At 37.8% G+C, this 15,993-nt stretch overlaps 1 protein-coding gene across 6 annotated transcripts in view; it reads left to right on the top strand.

Moving 5' to 3' along the window:
* The window catches only part of LOC122544087, a 66,795-nt gene that overhangs the window by 29,210 nt on the left and 21,592 nt on the right, over window positions 1-15,993 (top strand). For 5 of the 6 annotated variants that reach the window (XM_043683107.1, XM_043683104.1, XM_043683109.1 and 2 more), the window contains 4 exons: window positions 2,873-2,938; window positions 7,753-7,818; window positions 10,191-10,256; window positions 12,916-12,981. In XM_043683107.1, the coding sequence (XP_043539042.1) occupies window positions 2,873-2,938; window positions 7,753-7,818; window positions 10,191-10,256; window positions 12,916-12,981 (264 nt within the window). The remainder of the gene's footprint in view (window positions 1-2,872; window positions 2,939-7,752; window positions 7,819-10,190; window positions 10,257-12,915; window positions 12,982-15,993) is intronic. The other variant, XM_043683110.1, reaches the window with a different exon arrangement.

Below are 15,993 nucleotides of genomic sequence, written 5' to 3' on the forward strand. Positions count from 1 at the left end.
CCGCATTCTTTTGGTTTCGACGCCAGTCTCTTTTTATTGTCATTATTTTTAGGTTATCGATATGGATTTAAAAGTGCTGAGCGAATTCAGAAAATTGAAAACGGTACAGAAATGTCACGGCAGTTGATACTGAATGAGAAAGTTTTAGTCTGCAGCAATTGCTTGAGATAGTTAAGCAAAGACTGAATGGTTTGAAATGGTACGTTGAAGGATGTTTTGAAAGGAGGTCGAGTTATCAATGGATGACCAGATTTTGAAAGTTTTACGGGGACCAAGCAATCTCAGTGTCAAGATCAAGTCAACACAGTCCTCCTCTAACTTGTTAAAAATCACACAACACCAGGTTATAGTCCAACAGGTTTACTTGGCAGCACACTAGCTTTCGGAGCATCGCTCCTTCATCAGGTGGTCGTGGAGGGTTAAATCCTAATAGGCAGAATTTATAGCAAAAATTTACAGTGTGATGTAACTGAAATTATACATTGAAAAATTGATTGTCTATTAAGCCTTTCATCTGTTATAATACAGTGATAGTTTCACTTCTTTCATGTGTAAATCACAAAATCTTTTTTTTAAAACGTTGCAGTCTGGGATTAGCTGTTAACAATGATGATAGCTAGACGATATGTTGAAGGTGTTGGCATGGAACACTGGGGAAACTGAACAAAGGCTATGACAATGGATGAATGGGGACCGCATAACAATTAACAGACAGGAGGTTAGCCTCCCAGTTGGGGAACACTTCAGTGGTCCAGGACATTCAGCCTCGAACCTTCGGGTGACCGTACTCCAAGGTGTACTTCGGGACAGGCAGCAGAGAAAAGTGACAGAGCAGAGGCTGATAGCTAAGTTCCATACCCATAGGGAGGGCCTCAACAGGGACCTTGGTTTCTGTCACATTACACGTGACCACCATTACACTATACACACACACAGACACTTCTACACACACACACATACACACACACACACACTCACACACTCAGGCGCTCCTATACGCACACATATATTTTGTGGGGTGAATTTGTACTTGCAGGGTTGCATTGTACTTTGCTCAAAAACTACATGAGTTCCTGTAGAATTCTGAGCTTTAAAACTGCATGAATTCATGTAAAACTCCGTTATCTCACATTTTAGATTAAAATCAATCTAAACGTCATGGCATAGACAGAGAACACGGGGGCCAACACCTTCAACATATTGTCTAGCTATCATCATTGTTAACAGCTAAGCTAAGAATGCGACTTTGTTTTTAAAAAGGTTTTGGGATTTACACATGAAAGAAATCAAACTATCACGCTATTCTAACAGATGAAAGGCTGAAAGGACAATAAATTTTTCAATGTATAATTTCAGTTACACAACACTGAATTTTTGCTATAAATTCTACGTGTTAGGATTGATCCCTCCACTACCACCTGATGAAGGAGCGACACTCCGAAAGCTGGTGTGCTTCCAATTAAACCTGTTGGACTACAACCTGGTGTTGTGTGATTTTTAACTTTGTACACCCCAGTTCATCACCGTCACCTACAAATCATGCCTCCTCTAACTACTAATACTTCTCCCAGCGTGTCACCGCACCTCCGACAAGAGGATAAAGAGAGCCCCGCAATGTTAACAACGCTGGTGGAAAAATTGAATGGTTAAACGTCTAACTGTTTATTAATCTACCTGAACTAACTGCTTACATCCCACATTTCACTTGATAGATAGGAGAGGTGGTCACCAATTCAGATGAATTACAAGATAAAAAAAACTGTTTGAAAATCTAAGCATTTCTGGTGCATCTGTGGAGACAAATCAAAGTTAATATTTTGATTTGAGTGATCCTCACACAGAATTGATAGAACGCATGACTTTGATATCAAAAGCAAAGAACAAAATTAGTGCAGAGCTATGTTAGAATTATAAAAAAAAAACACAGTCACAACGTTGTGTTCTATTCGACATAATGTGGAAGAATGTGACTTTATAGGATAGGGTGACTGCATGTATATTTTATAGACACCAGAATAGTATGCATAGAAAGAAAAGGACAGCTGATATTCAGTTCAATGCTCACTGCTCTATAATCGATGAAGTTATGATAAGGAAATAGAGCGGGTGCAAAAATATCAAGACACCATATAATGGGAGAAAGTAAGTTATGATTCACCTTTAAGTGATACAAATACCCACATAAAAAAAGTATTCTAAAAGCTAAGTGTACAAATATAAATTGCTAAAAACCTTCCCAATATTCTAAAAAATTATGCTCTTTTAATGAATCTGAAAATTTTTAAACAAAAGGAAAATTTAGCACAGAAAGTTGCATAAGAACACAGTGTGATGACTGTGGTCGAATTGTAAGACAAAAGGAAAATATAATAGTTGGCATTACTGCTTGCAAATGCTTCAGGAAGGAACTGAAATCATAAATTTGTAGGAAATTGTTAACTGGATTATTTGACATTCGATCTTTCATATATATATATATATATATATATATACACACATATATATATATATATATATATATATATATATGAAACATAAATAATCTGCATTACAATTCATTTGAGTGATTCTCCACATTCAAACCAGAGAATGAATTCAGGAAAAATAAGGTTCAGAACGGCAACAATTTCACGTGTTGTATTACTGAAGCACGTTTTCAAACTTCTTTGCTTCACAAATAGAATGCACAGTCGTGTGAGGACAGGGTGATATACAATTGTCATAAGTAAAACGCAGAATAATACTCCATCACCGTCGGAATAAAGTACATCATCGAGCCTGGATAGAATATGATTGATGAGTGAAGTTGTAATTTTGTAAGGTGTGTATCTTTTCAGCCACCCAGCAATGTTGCATACATTGATTTTAACAGCTTCCGAAGTGAGCACTCAAGCATCTTGGTGTGATTCGACTGCAGACATAAAAGATATTCCGAATGGTGTGTGTTAAAATGCAAATTGACGATTATCTATTGGAAATTGCAAACAAATAGACTTCAATTACAGCATTAAAAAAACATAATAACAGTTAGGATATTACTTTTTGTAAAACTATTAGTGATTAGAGTGCAGGCATTGTCATGTAAAATATTTGCTGAATTCATTGCCCCCAATAATTTCAGAAACAATTCGGCATATTAACATTTAAGGTATTGTTTATTCAATTGTTAACCAAACACATGGCTTTGGTACCTGAAGCAAAGAACAAAAGGAGTGCAGATTCATTTTACAATTGTGGAAAGCACAGATGCACCGTTGTGATCTACTTTCCTTAATGTGAAAGTATGTGACTGAAGGGAAGCATTTAGATTGTCACTCAGTTCCTTCGAGATCGTTTTAAAATTTCTTACCTGGGAGTAAGAGCAGGAAGTACAACCTTGGAAGGGAAATCAATATCAAAAGTTTGCAAAAACAACGAAGATCCTGATGATTAGCAAAGGGTTAAAAAGGACCAGCAAATGGCGCCACAAAGTAGCACGTGGTTGTAAAAGGGAACAGATTAGGAAAAACGACAGGGACAGCAAATGATAAGCAACTGTATAGTGAAATAAAACGAGCTGAGGAGCAATGATGGTAGAACAGTTGAAATTAATTTCTCAATATTCACAGTTGAATATGTATTTTTTTTAAACATAATTGCCTTCCTTCCTCGTTTTTTCATTCAGTAAGTCAAAGGGAGGTCAAAACACGCACGAACAATGACAACATTTGAAAGATATTTTGAGAATAACAAGAGTACAAAAGGCTCAGAGAGATATCAGTGAACAGGCAAGGCGGGATGGTTTAAATGGTAATGTAGCTTGGACCACAGGGTCTATTTCTGTGCTGTGTGGCTCTATGACATTCGGGGTTAATCGAAGGTCAGGACTACATAGCATTCAATTTCTTCCACTCTAATGGGATGTAAAATAGTGTCAATGAGCTTACCTGTCATGATACAATGAATGTAAATTTAAGTAAAGCTTCAGTATGGTCTGAACGAGTATTAAAGTCCTGAAATGTAAAGCTGAGAGGAAATTGATACTACATATCATAAAAAAATTATCTGAGGAATAGAAAGGGCAGGATGACAAGTAAAGAAAGATTCTTTCTGAACAATATTGTTCTATTTCATTGCAATCAGTTTTTATTTCCATTTTTTCGAGTCATCTACATGGTGGTGAAACATCTGGACGGAATTCAAAAAATTAGAAACATTTACATTGTTTGATAATGAATGAGAAAGATTTTTGTCTGCTGGACTTTTGTGATATATTTCAATGGAGCAGTGCCAAATGTAGCAGAGCCAGAATGGTTTGAGATAATTCGATTAGATTACTCACAGTGTGGAAACAGGCCCTTCATCCCAACAAGTCCCTGATGATTAGTAAAATATTAATAAAAGGACCAGCAAATGGCGTCACAAAGCAGCACGTGGTTGTTAAAGGGAACATATCAGGAAACGTGTCAGGGACAGAAAATGATAAGCAACTGTATCCTGAAATAAAGCGAGCTGAGGAGCAATAATGGCAGAACAGTTGACATTCATTTCTCACAATATTCACAGTTGACAATATATATTTTTTTAAATATTAATTGCCTTCCTTCCTCGTTTTATCATTCACGAAGTCAAAGAGAGATCAAAACATTCGACACCAAGAGGAAGTTGTACATGCACATACAATGACAACTTTTGAAAGACAATAAGAGAATAACAAGAGTACAAAAGCTTCAGAGAGATATGAGTGAACAGGCAAAGGGGGATGGTTTAAATTGAAATGTAGCTTGGACCAAAGTTTCTATTCTTTGCTGTGTGGCTCTATGAGCCTCGGGGTTAATCGAAGGTCAGGACTGCATTGCATTGAATTTCTTCCACTTTAATGGGATGTAAAATAGTTTCAATGAGGTTACATATCATGATACAATGAATGTAAATTTAAGTAAAGCTTCAGTATGGTCTGAACGAGTATTGAAGTCCTGAAATGTAAAGCTGAGAGGAAATTGATACGAAATATCATAAAAAACTTATCTGAGGGATAGAAAGGGAATGATCGCATGTAAAGAATGCTTCTTTCTGAACAATATTGTTCTATTTTATGGCAATCAATTTTTATTTCCACTTTTTCGAGTCATTAACATGGTGGTGAAACGTCTGGACGAAATTCAAAAAATTGGAAACAGTTATGTTAGTTGATACTGAATGAGAAAGATTTTTGTCTGCTGGACTTTTGTGAGACATTTCAATGGAACAGTGCCAAATGTCGCAGAGCCAGAATTGTTTTTTGATAATTAGATTAGATTATTTACAGTGTGGAAACAGGCCCTTCATCCCAACGAGCCCACACCGACCCTTTGAAGAGCAACCCTCCCAGACCTAATCCCCTACATTTTCCCCTTCACATAACAGTATGGGCAATTAAACATAGCCAACCACCTAACCTGCACATTTGTGGACTGTGGGAGGAAACCGTAGCACCCAGATGAAACCGATGCTGACAAGGGGAGAATGTGCAAACTTCACACAGACAGTTGACTGAGGCGGAAATTGGGCCCGGGTCTCCACTGCTGTGAGGCAGCAGAGCTAACCACTGTGCCACCGTGCCGTAACAGATAGAGGAAAATTTTAAAGGGTGGTGCAATTATCTGTAAGTGACTGAATTTTGAAAGGATTACAAGATTGGAGCAATCTCAGGGTAAAGACAAAGTCAGCATAGACATACGCTTTCAGTTGAGAGCTTTGACCAGTGGCAGTTTGACCAGATGGGTCACTACATCTCAGGTTAGTGGAATGTTTGGGAAACAGAACCCTGCAAGATAACCTGAGTTGGTGTAAGGATTGAATGATGGTCTCATTAAGTGATCCACAATGCAACTGTGCTAAGTTTGTACGTCATGCATTCAATTGATGCATAGGTTAGCTGGTCAAAAAAAATTGTTTGAAAACCTCAGAATTTTTGATAGCGTCTGTGGAGAGAGAACATACGTAACGTTTCGGTTGAATAATCCTCCCACAACACGGAAAGAACACACGACCTTGACATCCGAAGAAATGAACATAAGGTGCGCAGCTTCATGTTACAATTGCAAAAAGCACAGATGCACCATTGTGATCTTCTTTCCGTAAGGTGGAAGTGTGTGATTCTCTAGGATAGGGTGACAACATTTATGTTCGATAGGCAGCAAGCGGGACTGGTTTAGCTTGTAATATAGATTGGAATGAAGTATCTGTTTCTGCACTGCATGACTCAACGAGTTAATGGAAGGTCAGGTCTGTGTAACATTCAATTCTTCCCCTCTAATGCGAATAAGGTAGTGTCAGTGATGTTACATGTCATTAGACAGTGAATATAAGCTTTAGGAAAGCGTCGGTGTGATCTGGACCAGTATCAAAACCTGAAATGTTAGGACCAACTGACCACAGTCGTGCGCTCTCAGGTGAGAGCTTTCACTAGTGGTAGTTTGAGCAGATGGGTCACTACATCACCGGCAGGTATAGTGATTAAGAAACAGAACCCTGCAATGCTAACATGAGCTCGTGCAAGGATTGAATGGTGGCATCATTAAATGATCTTCAATCGACTCTTCCAACTGTGTGCATCACACATTCAGATAGGTCAGATGGTCGCAAATTCAAAGAGAATATATGATGAAAATAAAAGAAATTGCTAGAATTGCTCAGCATTTCTGATAGCCTGTGTGGAGAGAAAACACTGGAAACGTTTCGAGTTGAGTGATCCTTCCTGAGAACTGCACGAACACATGGCTTTGGCATCTGACGCAAAAAATAAAAGGTGTGCAGGTTCTTGTGGAAATCACGGATGCACCGTTGTGATCTACTTTCCCTTAATGTGAAAGCATGTGACTCGATAGGACAGGGTGACTGCATATATATTTTACAGACAGCAGAATATTTTTCATGAAAGCAGAAACACAGTCTTTATTCAGTTCGATGTTCACTTCCTTGTGCTGCACGATGACATGATAACGAAATACACTGCCTTCAAATCTATGAAAGAACCATATATTGGGAAAAAGAGGGAAATGCATCAACTTTGAGTGGTTCAAGTACCTACATAAAATTTATTCTGAATTGTAAATTTACAAATATAAACTACTAATTACCTTCTCAACATGCAGAACAGTTGAACTTATTTTTAACTGAATACGACGTTAATTAAATAAAAACAAAGTCAGCACAGAACGACTGGAAAAATACAGTGTGATGAGTGCACTCGAATCGGAAGACAAAAGGAAAATGTAATAAACAGCAGTACTCTTTGCAAATGCTTCAGTAAAGGAATTGAAATCATACATTTGTAACAAAATGTTAATGAGATTATTTGACATGCCATCATTCATTTTCAATACATATATATATGTGTATATATATATATATATATATATATATATATGTAACTGTGGGAACATAAATAATCTGCAGTTCAATTCTTCTGTATTGATTCGCCACTTTCAAACCAGAGGATGAATTCAAGCAAAAAAGATACAGTACGATAACAATACGTGCTGTTGTACATAAGCACGTTTTCAAAGTTTCTTGTTTCACAAATATAATAGACAGTCCTTTGAGGACAAGCTGAAATACAATTGTAGTATGCAAAATGGAGACTGACACTCCTTCACCCACTGTTGGAACTTGGGAACAAAGAACTTCATTAAGCCTGTTGAGAACATGATTAATCTGTGAAGTTGTAATTTTATAAGTTGTGCGTTTTTTTCAGCCACCCAGTAATGTTACAAACATCTATCTTAACAGCTTCCGATGCCAGCACTCAAACATCTTGGCGTGATTCGACTGCAGACAGACGAGATCGGTCAAATGGTAAGTGTAAAGTATAAATTGCAAACACATAGACTCCAATTACAGCGTTTTCTTTTCAAAGATGACAGGACATTACTTTCTGTGCAAAAAAAAATGTGATTAGAGTGATTGCATTGAAATGCAAAATTTAAATAGTTGCTTGATATAATGCACACAAGTATTTCGGAAACACTTTGCCTTCTTAATTTTTAACTTGTTGTTGACTCAATTGATTGCGTGGGATGACTAATTTAGGTCAATGTAAGCAATGACTGCAGAGAAGCACATAATTTGTCACTCAATTCCTTTGAGATTGTTTTCCAATTTCTTGCTTGAGAATCACGGCAAAAAGGCATATTTTGTAAGGGAAACCAATTTCAGTAGTTTATTCGACCAATGCAAAAACAGTATCGATCCTGATGATTGGGGGGGAAAAAAGCCGAGCAAACAGCGCCACGAAGCCAAGTGTGCTCGTGAAAGGGATCATTTTAGGAAGCATGTCAAGTTCGTCAAATTACAAGAAATTTCATCGTGACATAAAGCAATGTTATGCGTAATGATGGCACATTAAAGACTCAAAATGTGGTATTTCCGATGACTTTGGAGAAACGACAGACCTTTTAAAATTACTTTCTCCCAGTAAATACAGTTGGAAATATCATTCTGTGAACCTTTACTTCCCTTCCTCCCTCATTTTATCATTCAGAAAGTCAAAGATAGTTCAAATCAATCAACACCAGGACAAAGTTGTAAATGCAGGTAGAGTTCCGCCATTTGAAAGATATTTGGAGAGCTCCAAGAGTACGGAACATTCAGAGAGATCGGGGCGAAACGCATGCAAACGGGACTGGTTTAGATTGTAATATAGATTGGATTAAATTGTCAGTTTCTGGGCTGCATGACTCAGTGAGTTAATGGAAGGTCAAGGCTGCGTAACATTCAATTCGTCCCCTCTAATGCAAATAAGATAAAGTCAGTGATGTTAGATGTCATTACACAGTGAATATAAATTTTAGTCAAGCCTCAGTACGGTCTGAACCAGTATCAAAACCTGAAGTGTAAGGACAAATTGACTACAGACGTGAGGTGCGTGATTTAACCAGTGGTAGTTAGAGCAGATGGGTCACTACATCGTCGGCAGGTAGAGTGGTTGAGAAACAGAACTCTGCAATGTTAACCTGAGCTGGTGGAAGGATTGAATGGTGGCGTCATTAAGAGATATGCAATCCACTGTGCTAACTGTGTGCATCACACATTCAACTGATGGTTAGGTCAGGGGGACAGAAAGTCGAAGAGAATATATTATCAACAAAAATAGAAATTGCTCGAAACGCTCGGTATTTCTGATAGCCTGTGTGGAGCGAAAACACTGGGAACTCAACACTGGGATTGAGTGATTATTCCTCAGAACTGCACTGTGTCTTTAATACCTGAAGCAAAGAACAAAAGTAGTGCAGGTTCGTGTTAAATTGTGGAAAGCACTGATGCACAGTTGTGATCGACTTTCCCTTAATGTGGAAACATGTGACTCTCTAGGACAGGGTTACGACATGTATATTTGACAGACAGCAGAATGTTATGAATAAAAACAGAAGGACAGTATTCATTCAGTTCGAAGGCAACTGTTTTATATTGCACGATAATATGATGACGAAATAGAGTGTGTTCAAAACTACCAAACCCCAGAGTTTGGGACAAAGTAGGAAATGAATCAACTTTGTGTGATTCAAAAACCCGCAGAAAACATGTTTTGAAAGGTAAGCGTGCAAATAAATTACTCAGTACCTTCTCAAAATGCACAAAAGTTTAACTAATTGTTGCTGTTATTATACAAAAACAAGAGTCAGCACAGAATGTTGTGTAAATATACTGTGTGTTGGGTATGTCCGAATCCGATGGCAAAGGGAAAATGTTATTTGGCCTTGCTCTTTGCAAGTGCTTCAATAAAGAAATGAAATCATAATTTTTTAACAAATTGTTCACAAGATTATATGACGTTTAATCATTAATTTGCAACAAATATACCTATATATAACTGCAGGAACATTAATACTCTGCAGTTCAATTCCTGAGTTGATTCTCCACTTTCAAACCAGAGAATGAATTCAGGAAAAAAATCAAGTTCAGAACGGCAATTTGACATGTTTTATTGCATAAGCACGTTTTCAAACTTTCTTATTCCACAAGTAGAGTACACAGTACTGTGAGGACAAGATTAAAAACTGTTGTGGCAAATGCAGTGTGAACTGATGCTCCCTCACTCACTGTTGGAACATCGGAACTAAAATACTTAATTGAGCCTGTTGAGATTGTGATTGAGCTGTGAATTTGTAACTTATGAGTTGTGTAGTTCTTCAAACTGAAATAAATTTTGCAAACATCTAATTTAACAGCTTTCGATGTGAGCACTCAAACATCTTGGAGTGTTTCGACTGCAGACAGAAAAGATATTTTGAAAGGTAGGTTTTAAAATGCAAATTGTTCCCGACATTGCAAACAAGTAGACTTCGAATACATTTTTAAAATGGGATGACAGTCAGGACGTTATTTTCTGTCAAAATATAATGCGTTTATAGCGCTGTAATTGTAAGAAAAAATAAATATAATTGCTGAATTTATTGCTTAAAACATCTTGGAAATCATTCAGATGAGAAACTTATAAGGTATTGTTAACTAAATCTATTGAGGTGCCATGACTACTTTTGGATAAATGTGAGCAATAACTGCAGGGGCATTTAGTATATAATCCAATTCATTTGAGTTCATTCTTCACTTTTTAACAAGAGAATGAGAACAGGAAGAAAAACTGACGTCAGGGAAATCAATGTCAAATTTTTCATCTACATATCCGAATATTACATCGCATCTGATGATTAGGAAAAGATTCAAAGACCAACAACAGCCAGAAATGCACTTACATGAGCTGATAAGCGGGAATATGAAAGGAAACTTGCCAGGGACATCAAAACGATAATAAATAACGTAGTTTTTTGAAGCTGGTTCATTAAAGATGGGCCATTATAGATGGCTACGGGGAAAACACAGAACAGTTGAAATTGCTTTGCCCAAATACTGAGTTTCTGATGTATCATTTTATAAAATATTAATGTTCCTCCTCCCACCTTTTTACGATTCAAGAATGGACAGATATGTCAAAATTATCAGCAAAAAAAGGAGATTGTATATGCAGGTACAATCATAACATTTAAAAGACATTTGAAGAGTGATACGAATAGGAAATGTTCAGAGGGATATGCCCTTTTTCCAGCACCACACTCTCGACTCCAGCCAACAACATCTGCAGTCCTCACTTTCTCCGAGAGGGATGCCGGCCAAACACAAGCGAACAAACCAGTCCCAAAGTTTAATTTGCGAGGCAAGTTAGATCACAGAGTCTCTTTCGTGCTACATGACTCTTTGAGTCCAGATGATTATCATGGTCGTTGCTGTGTAACATTCTATTTCTCCCTCTCTAATGCGATAGAAGAAAGTATCAATGCAGTTACTTATTTCTAAACATTCAATATAAATTTTAATGAAGTTTTGTTATGGTTGAGCCCATCATCACGGCATGAAATTTAAAGTCCATAGGACACAAGGCAAAGGGACAGAAAATATCAAACATTATCAAAGGGGTAGGAAGGAAGTGAAAAAGAATAATAAATTTTCATTTGACTAAATTAGTACATTCTTCTGGGTTCCACGCCAATCATTTTTTATTCCAATTATTTATACTTTATCCATACAGTTTTAAAATTGCTGAAAGGAATTCAGGAAATTGACAACCGTTCAGACAGTTCACGATCAGTGATACTGAATGAGAATTTTTTTTTTGGCTGCCAGACTTTTGTGAGGCACATCAATGGAACAGTGTGAAATGTAACGGAGCGAGAATGGTTTGTGATAATACATTGAGGAAAGTTTTAAAGGGCGATGCAATTAAAAATAAATGACTACATTTGAAAGTATTACAATAATCAAACAATATCACTTTAATCACAAAATCGTCGCAGATGTGCCCTATCATTTGAGACTTAAGACTGGTAGTGATACTTTGACGATGTGGGTCACGAAACCTCTGGCAGATCGAATGGTTGAGAAAGAGAGAGTTGCAATGGTAACCTGAGCTGGTGGAAAGATTGAATGGTGGCCTCATTAAGTGATCCCGAATCCAACTGAGCTAACTGTGTACATCACACATTCAATTGATTAATAGGTCAGATGGTCACAAATTCTGGAATAGTGGTGCTAGAAGAACACAGCAGTTCAGGCAGCATCCGAGGAGCAGGAAAATCGACGTTTCGGGCAAAAGCCCTTCATCATAAATACAGGCAGAGCGCTTGAAGGGTGGATAGATAAGTGAGTGGAGGGTGGTGGTGGGGAGAAACATCCATACCAATCAACCACATCGCCCTGTGGCCCAACATTTCAACTCCCCCTCCCATTCTGCCGTGGACATGGATGTCCTGGGCCTCCTTCACCGCTGCTCCCTCACCACCCGACGCCAGGAGGAAGAATGCCTCATTTTCCACCTCGGAACACTTCAACCCCAGAGCATCAATGTGGACTTCAACAGTTTCCTCATTTCCCCTTGCCCGACCTCACCCCAGTTCCAAACTGTGTTTGTTCGAATTGGAAGACAAGAGGACAGTGTAAAAGTTTTCCTTACTAATTACAAATTCTTCAGTAAGAAGTTGAAATCATAATTATTTTTAACAAATTGGTAGCTCGATTATTTTGCATTCGATATTATTTTTTGAATACATTTATGCAGGAACACAAATCTGCAGTTGTGTTGATTCTCCACTTTCAAACTACAAAAGTAATTCAGGAAAAGTCAAGTACAGAACGGGAATCAATTTCACATGTTTGTATTACATAAGCACGTTTTCTAAATTTCTTGTTTCACAAACAGATTACACAGTCACGTGAGGACAAGATGAAATGCAATTGTATTATGCACAATGCAGACTGATACTCCCTCACCCATGGTTGGAACCTTTGAACAAAGTACTTCATTGTGGTTGTTGAGAATGTGATTGATCTGTGAAGTTGTAATTTTATACGTTGTGTAGATATTCAGACACCCAGTAATGTTGCACACATTTATTTTAACAGTTTTCACAGTGAGCACTCAAACGCCTTGGAATGATTCGGCTGCAGACATAAAAGATATTCCAAACAGTAAGTATTAAATTATAAATTGCAGATCATCTACACGACATTGCAGATAAGTAGACTTGAATTACAGCATTTTATTAAACAAAGATGAGAGTCAGGATCTTATTTCCAGTGAAAATATTGTGTAGTTAGAGTGTTGGCATTGTAATGCAAAATATAATTAGTTGCTAAATTTATTGCACACAAATATTTCAGAAACCGTTCGAAGTATTAACTTTTAACGCATTGTTAACTCAATCTATTGAGGTGGGATGACTAATTTTGGATAAATGTGAGAAAAGATTGCAGGGAAGCATGTGGATTGCCAGTCATTTCCTTCGAGGTCTTTTCTCAATTTCTTACTTGAGAAACAGAGCAGGAAGCAAAATATTGTAAGGGAAATCAATTTCAAAAGTTTACTGTAACATTGAAAAACTAGCGTATATTCTAGCAATTGGTAAAAGATAAAAAGACCAGCAAACAGCGCCAAGAATCAGCGTGTGCCAGTAAAAGGGAGCACATTGGGAATCGTTCTAGGGACGTCAAAGTATAAGAAGCTTTAGATTTACATAAAGCAAGCTGATGAAAAACGTTGGCTCAATGAAGTCTGAGAGTGTGGTATTTTCGATGAATTTGGAGAAAACACAGATCTGTTCAGTTTACTTTCCCTCAGTATTTATTGTTGAAAATGTGCTTTTGTGCAATATTAATTAGATCCCTCCCTCCTTTTAACATTCAGAAAGTCAAAGATAGATCAAAACAATCAAAAATAAGAGGAAGTTGTACATGCAAGTATAATGGCAACATTTGAAAGACAGAAAGAGAGGTACATGAATACGGAAGGTTTGGAGAGATACGGGCGATATGCAGACAAACGGAGCTGGTTTAAATTGCAATATAGCTTGAAACAAAGGGTCTGTTTATGTGTTGTGTGTCTCTTTGAGCCTCGATGTTCGTGGACGGTCAGATCTGCGCAACATTCAATTTGTTCCCCACTAATACGATATAAGATAGCATCAGAGAGTCATGGAGATGTACAGCACGGAAACAGACCCTTCAGTCCAACTCGTCAATGCCGACCAGATATCCCGAACTAATTAAGTCTCATCTACCAGTACAAGGTCCATATCCCTCCAAACCCTTCCTATTCATATACCCATCCAGATGCTTTTAAATGTTGCACTTATACTCAATGAGGTTACATATCATTTTACAGGGAATATAAATTTGAGTAACGCTTCAATATGGTCTGAACCAGCATAAAGTTCTGAAATGTAAAGTTGAGAGGAAAGTGAAGGGAAAGAAAAGTTCTGAAATGTAAAGTTGAGAGGAAAGTGAAGGGAAAGATAAAAAAAAAATCTGAGGGACAGAAAGTGAAGGATAGCAAAGAATGAATGTTTATTTCTGTATATTGGCTTTTGGTTTTATGGTAAGCAGTTTTTATTTCCACTTCTTAAAATTATCTAAATGGTGGTGAAAGTGCTGGACGGAATGAAGAAAATTGAAAACAGTCCAGAAATGCCATGTTATTTGATACTGAATGAGAAAGATTTTTATCTGTCGGGCTTTTGTGAGACAGATCAAAGGAACATTATTAACTGTAGCAGAGCGAGAGTGGCTTCAGATATTGCATTGAGAAAAGTTTTAAAGGGTGGTGCAATTATCAATAAGTGACTGGATTTTGAAAGTATTATAAGAACTCAGTGTAAAGACAAAGTCACCCCCAACATACTCTATTAGATGAGTGATTTGACCGGTGGCTGTTTCACCAGACGGGTCACTGCAACTCAGGCAAGATGAGTGGTTGAGAGACATAGCCCTACAAGGTTAACCTGAGCTGATGGAAGGATTGAATGGGGCCTCTTGAAGTAATCTCCAATGCAACTGTGCTAACTTAACACGGCACAGATTCAATTCTTGGATAGGCCAGGTGATCACAAAGTCAGGAAGGATATATGATCCACCGAAACAGAAATTGCTTGAGTAGCTAAACATTAATGATAACATCTATGGAGAAAACACAGCCAATATTTCGGTTTGAGTGATCTTTCCTCAGCAGTGAATAAAAACATCTCATTGACATCTGTAGCAAAGAACGAAAGGAGTGCACGTATATGTTGCAATTGTGAAAAGCGCAGGTGCACCATTGTGTTCTACTGTCCGGAATGTCTAAGGATGTGACTCTATAAGACAGTGTGACAACTGTTTTGTACGAAGCCATAAGCATTCATTAAGCAGGCAGCCCCAAACCCAAACTTTGTCATTTAGTTTGGTAAGTGTACAATGAAAATTACCTGGAGTGACATAACCAAGTTGACTACTAAATATTAAAACAAAAAACGATTTATTTACAAAGTTACACAATGATACACAAAGAACACAATGAAGAAATCTTCAATCAATCTAAAGTGACTTAATTGTGCTGTTCTGAATATGCACAACAGTCCCAATAAGTAAACCCCATTTAAAAAGCCAGTGTAAATGAAACAGGTTGATGTTTCGGTGCACAAAGAGATAGACAGAGTTTCCAACAGCTCCCTGTTGAGCAGGACGAACATAATAGTGTTCTCGGGTTTACTATCGGTGCCACGAGATAGCGAGGTGAGGAAAGGGTGCAACTTAACATGTGGCTGTGCAGCTGGTGTAGGAGGGAGGGCTTCAGATATGTAGATAATTGAGATGCCTTCTGGGTAAGGTGGAACCTGTACAAGAAGGACGGGTCGCATCTGAACTGGAAGGCACCAATGTCCTGGGTGGAAGGTTTGCTCGAGTAGTTCGAGAGGGTTTAAGCTAGTGTGACGGGGGTGTGGGGACTTGAGCTATATACTGGTGGTAAGAGTTGATGGAGATGAAGCAATAGCAAGAGGTCATGCAGCCAGTGCGAAGGAATTTTCAGGAAAAGAACCAAGGGATCGGTTAAAGTGTGTTTGCTTTAATGTAAGGAGTGTCAGGAATAACATTGATGAGCTGAGAGCATGGATCAGTACTTGGTGCTATGATGTTGTGGCCATAACAGAGACGTGGGTTTCTCAGGGG

This window comes from Chiloscyllium plagiosum, chromosome 46, assembly GCF_004010195.1.
Source record: "Chiloscyllium plagiosum isolate BGI_BamShark_2017 chromosome 46, ASM401019v2, whole genome shotgun sequence".
NCBI classification, from domain to species: Eukaryota; Metazoa; Chordata; class Chondrichthyes; order Orectolobiformes; family Hemiscylliidae; genus Chiloscyllium; species Chiloscyllium plagiosum.